At 34.7% G+C, this 10,319-nt stretch overlaps 1 protein-coding gene across 1 annotated transcript; it reads right to left on the bottom strand.

Moving 5' to 3' along the window:
• Positions 1 to 4,323: 4,323 nt before the first annotated feature.
• LOC132173346 (protein BOBBER 1-like) lies at positions 4,324 to 5,046 on the bottom strand. The gene has a single exon (XM_059584818.1). It carries the CDS (start codon positions 5,044 to 5,046, stop codon positions 4,324 to 4,326), a length of 723 nt encoding a protein of 240 aa, XP_059440801.1.
• Positions 5,047 to 10,319: the final 5,273 nt, after the last annotated feature.

Raw genomic sequence — 10,319 nt, 5'->3', positions numbered from 1 at the left:
GTTCATAATGATCGAATTGAAATCCTCAAAAATTTTATCAAATGAATTAACTAAATATTGTTAAGAACTTCGTGAATTCCTGCATAACCAACACAATCCAATGAAAACACCAAATAAAATAAATTTTGTTAAGGATGCTGTGATGGGAGACAATGTAGAGGTGCTGAATGTCAAATCAAGGTAAATTTTGCTGTTTTGCATAACATATCTACTTTGACTCCTGGTTGATTTATTGAATGAAGTTACCATGCATGCACTATTCAAGATCATAATTACATGACATACTAAACTTTAAGGTGCATTTTGTTTTCTGATTTTGTATGCAATAAAACCAACTGTTGCTTTTCTGTCTCATTATACTTTTCGTGGTTTAAAAATTTGCATCTATGATATGCATTTTTCAACTTCGTAGCATTGACAGGAAAGTTGACTTTATAAAGGTAAACTAAGTGCTTGCGGAGGAATTAGCAAAGTTGAGCCTTAAGGTTGGCAAAATAGGTATTTGATACGATCCAATTACGACCTGTAAAGACCTAGGACCGATTAACATATACACGAATATGACCCATTTAGCTAAATGGGTCGGCGGGTCTAACATGATTATAACAAGAAAAATAGTCGGGTTACCCAACACGACCTGTTTAACTAGTTTAAAATAACCGGCTGATATCGGGTTGACACGACTCGACACGACCCGTGTTCTTAGTAGGTAACCCGACCCGACCCATTTAGAAAGCCCTAAACGTTTTTTTTTAAATGTAATAATAATACCAATAATATTGTTAATTGTTAACAAATTGTTAATTTTTCATCACATATCTGGTCTTAGTGTGCACATTCAATAGACGACAGAGTATTCACCCATTCAAATTCTTGATGACCTCAAGCTTATGGTATGATGATCTGGGATATGTTAAGCAAATATGCAGGGAATAGGAAAAAAAAAAATGCAGAGCCTAATGCATACTCATCTTATGATAAATGGTAACATAGCCAATTCGGTATATATCATGTGGCTTAAGATCATTGCAATGTATTAATGCAAGCTCAATATATGACTAAAAGCACCCTTACAATCCAAATCCACACTTTCATTATCAAAAATAGGAGGCCTAGATCAACACATTCACAAAATAATAAAAAAAACAAAAAAACAAAACTTCATCATCATCATTAGGATTTTTTTTACTCTTTTTTTTTAAAAAAAAATTTAAAACAGGTTTTGGCGGGTACTTGAACAGTAACTGGGTTTGGCGGGTCGACCCGCTAGACACAAACAGTAGCCAGGTCTTAATCGGGTGACTCGTTTAAAACCTAAACTCGATAAGGCCAAACTCAATGCCTGTTTTTTCGTGACGTATTCGTGTCGGGCTAGCAGTTCGTGTCAAAATTGCTAGCCCTAAAAGCAGCTGATGGAGGCAAATAATAAGATGTTGATGGAGTAGGGCATGGTTGGAAAAGTGGGACACCATAGTTGTTGGTAGAGTTTTGGACCTTTGGCACTATGGAGCTTGCTCAACTTATGCTTGGAACATGCGTCAGCCATTAAAGCTTTCCTGTTTTGAATTTGAGTTCTCACAAGTTAGGACTCCTAGATTTTAAAGAACAACGATCCTAATTGCTTTAAGTTCAGCATCACCAGTTGAATTCAATATTCTTTCTTGCAATTTCCTTCTCTAAACTCTCATCTTCAGTTTTTCTTTCACTCTGAAACTCTCACATCTACTTTTGTGCTCTCTCTTAGTTCAGGGTGAACTCTCTCTCCACCATCAGTCCATCAGTCTGAACCACTAGGATTAAACTGACTCTAGGTCATGGTTGAAAATCCAGAAAAAATAATAAGGCAAAATGGACTGCTGGTTTCATCTGGGAAAAAGGTTGGCTTCATGAATTGATTCAAATGAGGATTTATGATCAATCTGTACATGCAATTGCCTCATCTATTGTCCACATGGTGACATTGTTGCTGTCACATCTAACATGCATATTTTAGGTGTTAACAGTCCCAGACAAATAAATTGCAGATACCATTTAGTAGGTATTAATGGTCCATTTTCCTTTTTTGTAATGATTGGCTTGTGCATAGCTAAGTTGGCTCTTTGCATCTCCCAATGGAGACAACAACTACTTGTTCTTGTGCCCTACAAACCTTCTAGGAGGATGGGTTTACTTCCAGCCTACTAAGAAGGGCCTTGATCTTCAAAGAGGATCAGTGCTCTTAAACTAATCTGTTAAAGAATAATTTGTTTGTTTTAGCTTTTTTTACAGAGGATCAGGCCCTCTTATGTTCTTTTAACACAACTTTACAGGTGTGCAAAATTTGAACTTCGAGAAGAAGTAAAACCTCTCTTTTTGGTGGAAGAAAATAGTGACCTGGGGTCGGATTTTTACTCTTCGTCTGAGGAAAGCTGCTGAATTTGTTCAATGTTAGATACTTGGATACTTTGGAACCTTAGAATAACCAGTTTTTGGTCTGAGGTTGTTATTTTGGGCACCTTTCCTTGTTTTGGGTCATTACCAAATGTTACCTCCTGATGGTTTTTGTATACTGCATCCAAGGTTTGGCCAGTTGACTCTAAACAAAAGGCTCTTTTGTTAATCAATGACTTCTTTGAAAAGTTGCATGTTTGCTATTGTAAAGAGTTTATTCCTTAAATCTGTGTATCTGATGTTAACCTGTGTAGGTGCTGTCAAGTTTATCTATTTAATTGTCATAGCAGCAGAATCTTGTTTGATTGAATCCTCTTAATATTTCATGTTTATTTATTTATTATGACAGAAGGAAAAGATGGATAAATAGCATGAATCTTTCTTTTTTCTTTTGATGAAATAGACGGATCCACAGTTAGCATGCAAAATTTATCAGCTTAGTCCTTTCTTCTTGTAAAAAGTTGTACTTTTATTATTGTTAGTTTTGAAAATTCATATGATCAAAGTAGGGTTTCTTCTCTCTTTTCTTTCTAATTTAATGAACTCTTTTTCTATTTAATATAAGTTAAACTCCGCATGCATGGCGGGAAATATAAAGTTGCATATTCTCAATTCTTGGAACATAATTCTTAATTGAAATCCATACTTGAGTTGAGAATGAAATTGAAATGAAATCCACAATCCATATATATATATATATATATATATATATATATATATTGTTGGGGTAAGTTCAGAATTCAATTTCTCTATTCAAGAATTGTATGTTAGGAACTTAGGACTATGACATGTCCGTGCAAATTATGAGGAACAAATAGAGACAATTGCTTAGGATAGGATTTGTGGAACAACATGGATGCGAGCGATGTTCTTGTTTACTGACCTGTTCAATACACACTATTAAGTACTCTTGTATTTTTTATTAGAGTAATGCTATTTAATAAATTGCTATATAACTATCACATAATTAAAATGGTATGAATCATATGATAGTGAAAATCAGTTTATAGCATATCAATCTAGTTGTATATGAGCATAATAAGAGTTAGGGGTGTACAAACAGCTAGGGTGGTTATAACCGCGCGCACCGCAACCACTAACCACTTTTAACCGCTACACGCTAACCATATAACCACTTCGCTAGGTGGTTATAAAAAATCACTAACCGCTTAGGGCAGAGTGGTTAGTAATTTTAGGAGTAGGAAAAAACGGTTAATAACTGTTAACCATCTACCCTTATATATAATAATATAAATATAAATTTTTATATTTTATATTAAAAATAGAACATTAAAAAGACGCAATTTTGGTGTTAAACTTCAAAACGGTATCGTTTTAAATACGAGTTTGGGATAAGTTTCATCATATTCATTGTGTTTTTTGAACACTTTGATCAAAAACTATAAATAAGCCTAAAAAATAGGCACAAAGAGGCTCAAAACACTTCAAAAAGCCTAAAAGACCATATATATATATATAAAATTAAAAAAAAAATTATAAAACGGCCGATTATTTGTTTGAATAACCGCTAACCGCCTAACGGCTCGTCTTTGGCAGTTGCGGTTAGCGGTCACCGCTTGTACACACTAATAAGAAGTATATTGCGGTTAACAGTTATTGCTTGTACACACTAATAAGAAGTATATTGGTGCTGATCCAAAACTTGAATATATATAGTAAAATATTGCTAAAAATTGAAGATTTACTATTGTGAATCAAAAATTGAATATATGGTAAAATATAGCAAAAACATCCATGACATTGCATGATGTAGCTCAACAGGATCCGAGACTAAGCGATAAAAACAGCAACCAAATATTTCCAACCTCAAAAACCCATATTGGAGAAGTCCATCATGGTTGGATTCTGAGCCATGACTTGCTTCAGCAGCTCTTACTTTTGGATCTCATCGCTGGTCGGACGTCCCAACTGCTTTCGTCTCAGTTCGAACTCCATCTTCTCCACGGCAGTACGAGTTTCAATGTCCACGTCAGACAACTTGGTCAGCATCTGGGTATGAATCTCCGGACGGCCCTTCAACAAAGACTTCCACCACTCTGTCTGGTCTCTCTTGCTCATCTGAACAGAAATTTCCCTCCGATCTTCCAAACTCCAAAACCAATCGTTAACTTTCACCGCCTTATATAGCTCCCCGTCGATAATTGGTGGCTGACCCTTAAGCCCAATCTTCAAATAATTCGTCTTTATGTCGCACAAAACGGCGCTGGATTTTGTTCCGGGAGGGATTGGAACGTTGATGGTGACCTCTTGAAGAGACTGACCCCAAAAATAATTCTCCCTAGCCATGCCGTTTCCTGTGTTTGGAACAAGTTTCTCCTGCTTCTCTTGTTCTTTCTCATAAGCGGCCTTCTTCTTGGCTTCTTCTTTCAAACGCTTCTTCTCAGCCGCCTCTTCAGCCTCGATTCTTTCCTTGATTGAATGAGCCAACGACGTGATTTGTTTCTCGGCAGAGTCTGTCTTGAACAGATTGGAATTCTGAGAGACAAAGTTGAAAGCAGATTCCAAGAACCCAAGAGGGTTTGATGGCTCAAGAACCGCATTGAAAGTGAAGGAGGAAGATTGTTGATCTTCTTGGTAATCGGAGATGGTGACCATGGCTGACAATTAATTTGCAGGGATTGCTGGGAAGTTAAAAGGATATGTCGTGGAGGGGGATTTGCGCTATATATAGAGAGAGAGAGAGAGAGAGAGAGAGAGAGAGAGAGGCGTTGGGAAGTGAAGTAAGAAAGGCGGTTACACTATTTTGGATTTGGAAGTCTCTAGAGTTTTCTGCGCCTTTCGAATAGGATTACATTCGGATCCGGCTTTAATATTTGACCCGTTTAGCCACGGGCTTTTGTCGGACTGGGTTTGAACCCACCAGTCTTGTTATGGAGCCATCCCAATCCCACCATTACCAAGACAATTTTCTTTATATTTTGAAAAACTATTTTTAATAGTGGTGTACAAACTACAAAGGGGCGGTTATACTCCTAACCGTTTATAACGATATAACTGTTTTTTTAGGCGGTTTTAAAAATTCGTTAACTGCCTAAAACAAAACAGTATCCTTAAAAAGGAGTTAATAACCACTAATTGCTATCGTTCCACTTGCCTGAGACGAATTTGGTGTACTACCACTTTCACTTGCCTTGTTCATCAGATCGATTATCTTCCGAACTTTCTCATAGCAAGCTTCGCAAATTATTCTTGTACTACTCTCACTCTTAGACAAATTCTCTAGTTTACAGATACTTCAACTCTGGCCATCTCTGTGTAATGGATCTACTGTAGAGGGGTGGCGAGTATTTTTAGAGGGAAAGGAAGTGGAAGTCCTTTTAGACGTCTGATTTTGGATTTAATTATATATTTAATATAATTGTGGTTGATTTAGGATTGTGCTTATTAGATAATAATTGATTAAAAAATAAGATAAAGATATAGCACACGTGGAAAATAAAGGTGATTGCATGTAGGCTCAGAAAAGAGAAAGAAGACTGCATGCATGTAGAACCGACGTGGGTGGTTTGGGTTGGTCAAATTCTTGAGTTTTTTTTTTTTTTTTTTAAGTCAAATTTGTAATTTTATTTTTTCAATAATATTAAGGTTTTCCACTTTTCTTCTGATCATTTTAACACCAATTCCTAATAAAGTGTCTAATTTGATAGCATGAACAATGAAGGGCATCTGATAATGTGGTGGATCTCTTGCTCTTTTTTATGCCACAGGGCGGCGGACAATATTCTTAATTATGATTTATTATTAAAATGATGATGTGAAAGTGGTAATTTACCTTTGAATTAACACTTGATAAAAAAATTGATTGCGAATTTTCTTTGTCACGTCATTTTAGTTTGAAATAATGATAAATAAATAGTATTGCTTCAAAAATATAAAAGCATTGCAATAAGTATGACTTTTTTTTTTTTTTTTTTGTTAAATACTTTTTTGGTCCTTGTAGTTTAACAATTTTATTTTTTGCCCCCTCGATTTTATTTTGTATCATAAATGGTACCTCAATAATGGTTAAAAACGAAGATAGTATCTCCATTTAAATTACGTCCAAAAATTGACGAAAATCCACGTCAACACCCTAAAAAGCTAACATTTGTCCATATACATAATTAAAAATGGGGGTGGCTGAATCCACCCCCAAGGCTGCTAGGGGTGGCTCGGCCACCCCCCCAAACTAGCCAGAGGTGGCCGACCACCCCTTAAGGCAAAATGTGGGTGACCGGCCACCCCTTAAGGCAAAATGGGGGTGGCCGTCCACCCCTTTTCCAATTTTTTTTTTTATTTAAAAAAAAATTAATTAAATTTAATGTTTTTAATCATTTTAATTTTTTTTAAAAATTATTATTATTATTATTTTTTAATTTATAATTAGGTTTATGGACAAGTGTCAATATTTTAGGGGTGTTAATGTGAATTTTCGTCAATTTTTGAACAGAGGTACCATCTTCGTTTTTAATGATTATTGAGGTACCATCTATAATACAAAACAAAACTAAAATGATAAAAAAATAAAGTTGTTAAACCACATGGAACAAAAGGTACTTAACCCATTTTTTGAATCCATATAACTTTTACAATTACTATTAAACTTAGAATACATCACTATTAAATTTTAGTAATTACTCTTTTAAGCATTTTTTTTTGGGGGCAAGTACAAGTTGGCGCCTTAGTTTCCCGCGCCAACTTTCCCGCTTATATATTGCAATCGGACATTGGTAACCCGTACCCCAAAAGCAAACCATCGTTTTCGGCCTCTCTCTTTCTTTGTGACAGGTTTCTCACTAAGGTATTTTCTTTTGTTTATCTTTCCTCAACCCATTTGTCATTACAAGTGGGATGGCACGTGCAAGGCACGTGCTTGATTCTCTGTGTTCAATAATAATATATGTAATTCATTATGTGATATTTAAAATTAAAATCTAAAGATCATCTATAAAAAGTATTAATAACATAAATTCAATATTTAGTCCTTAAACAAGTTCACATTTAAATTCTTACACATGAATAACATTACAAAAGTGAGTAGATATGATGTACAAAAAAAAAAAAAACTCCTATAAAGGGCAAACACATATTGTAACCACAAAAGAGATCATGTGTTTGTATTCTTAATATGCTATTATAGGAAAATAAATTAATATTCTATATAATAAAAATGTATTTATTTGTCTTCGTTGAATGTAGTTCTTTTCGAAAGACCCTAAGTCCGTGTGCCAATCTCTTCTCTTGCATTTAATTTTTGTTGCCACTCCCTTCGTCTGTGCATTGATCTCCCTAGTAAGCTACCTGATTGTAGTACACTTCAAAATATATTAGAATAGGAACCATGCAATCTAACAAAAAAGGAACTATACAAAGATATATGGCCAATCAGCAACCAAACAATCATTGTACCTGTAACAATCTTACCAATACATATCGAAGCAAATCTCTACATATGAGTCAAACACAATGACTATGAAAAACAATGAACTGAAATAGTACCTTCAGGTTAGCTTGTACTTGCATAGGGCCTGTTTCGACTTTGCAGTTGCCTATGGAACTTCCAAACTAATTGGTTTCACTGCCTCCAAAATCTTATCAACAAACTTTGTATGCCAAGTTCTTCTCGTGTGCAAATCACTTTCCTTCACACAAACAAAATTTCCTTCACACAAACAAAAATGGGAATCTCAACATATCACCAATCTGTTTGTTAACCAATAGAACCAAGGAAAAGAAACACACATATAGTGTAAATCTTATTCTAAAATGATCTTCAACATATTACTTATCAAAAAATATTAAGATACGAATCAATCAACAATCATATTGCAAATTAAACCAACGCTTCAAAAATATAAACTTTATTCGACTTCTTCAAAATCTAGCATTATAACAAACCCAATCTCAGAATAATTAAAAAATTTCAGAACTTGCTAACAGAGTCACACAAATCTGTCCTAGTTTGAATGTATGTGGATAAGTTATTTATATAATCAAAAGGGATATTGTTTGTAAGGTATGTAATAGCAAGACACCCGGTCAGCATCCTTTTATCCAAGCCCCAACTGTTTCTTACTATGAACCAAAAGATTAAGCACCAAACCCAGCAGCAAATGAATGCTACAATTCAAATAGGATGTGTCTAATCTGCTCCTCAATTGCCATTGGCAACCAAGTTGGATTTACAAAGGAAAATATAAATAAAAATAAACCATAACAAAGGCATAACATTAGATGTTCAAAAAGTATCTCACTATTCTGATTCTCTTTATTTTCAAGCAGGTATTTTTCATTGGTCTTTTTCTTTTTTTTTTTCCTCTTTCCTTGTAGTCTTTGTTAACATTAAAGATAAATGACAATAACAATAAGCAAGGCTTGTAGCATCATATTCTGGGAAAACCATATTTGGTTGTCGGACAGGATAAAGGCCTTCTCTACCAAAGAATATATATAGGCATTCTCTACCTTTCCACAACTCTCTGAAAACAAAACTTGGAGCACCATTTTTACGTGTATTTGTGTGCATATGTGCAAACAAGCCTCTATACAAAAAAAATTTGGCAGGCACACTATTTAGACCCCTCTCTCTCTCTCTCTCTCTCTCTGCACAACTCAGAACTAAAAATCTGATGCCATAGACCATATTCCAGCCACAAAACTTATAATTGCACATATTTAGAAAGATCCACAAAACAAAAAGACTTCAACATCATATCCATCAACTTGCCACAATATTGGGGTAGAGAGAACAAGATAGCATACAATCCAACCAAACAATAGAAACATGCTAATGCTTTAAGCAGTATGTGGGAAAAAAAAATCTTACCAGTCCATGTAAGTAAAAGTTGGCGAGTAGTTTCCAGAATTGATATATAGTCATGAAAACAAGCTCTCAAAAATATTAAAACAAATACTTCAGAACGAGTAAAATATAGACAGTAATCACATACACACTTACCCCCCATACAAAGGGACAAAGTTTGAAAGGTTCCATGAAAAATTGTAACCTCAATGTGCCTTAATTGAATTTCTTCCTCCCTCAACGAACAAAAAAAATTAACCATCAAACAAGACAAACAACAAACCTCACTAAAAAAGACACTAAATTTCACAAAATTCTATAAAAACTCAATCTTGTTGCTTCTGAAGCTTCTCCTTCTCTTCCTCCTCGATTTTTTTTCGAAAATTATTTCTCGATCTACAACAAGCTCGCGTCACAGGCACCCAATCACACCCTTCATCATGCAAATTACACATTCATCAACAATAAACAATAACAAATCTTTATTACCTTCTCAACATACTCTTCTCTTGTAACCGAAGCCATAGTTTTCTTCTTAACAAAATCACCAGAATTACATGTTCAGCTGTAGCCCGATAATTTCGTCCAATTACATTGTCCAATTACGCTGCCAAACCATGAGAATAAATAGCAAACCACAATTTTTTCTTTATTTGCTTAGAAAAAGAAAAAGAACAAAAAAAGAAAAAGAAAAAAAAGAATACCTTCAATCACATATTTCAAACCAATACCCATAAGCCAAATCATAAGGAAACCTATCCCAGAAAATCCAAACCAACCACATATTAGTACGTTATTCACAATAAGACCAATCATCCAAAGGTCAATACTTTACCACTAAATCATCTTCCCACACACAAAAAAAAAAAAAACAAAAAAACAAAAAAACAAGCAATAGCAATACCCAATCACTAACCTGAGGAAGCAGTATCCAGCAATAGCTATTTTAGTTTGTTTCTCAGCTTCTCCCTCTATCTCAACATCTCACTCTCCGCTCGTCTCTCTTGATCTTTCTCTCTGTTCTGGACAAAGAGAGGAAGAAATTAACAAAGAAATAGGAGGGAAGTGGGAGTAAATTGATGGATTT

Source organism: Corylus avellana, chromosome ca3, assembly GCF_901000735.1.
Source record: "Corylus avellana chromosome ca3, CavTom2PMs-1.0".
Taxonomy (NCBI): Eukaryota; Viridiplantae; Streptophyta; class Magnoliopsida; order Fagales; family Betulaceae; genus Corylus; species Corylus avellana.
The sequence above is the reverse complement of the archived record's forward strand: the minus strand, read 5'-3'. Positions and strand labels throughout refer to the sequence as shown.

What these genes read in the sequence shown, in the direction of transcription:
- LOC132173346 (XM_059584818.1), bottom strand. Translation starts at nt 5,046, where the DNA reads ATGGTCACCATCTCCGATTACCAAGAAGATCAACAATCTTCCTCCTTC.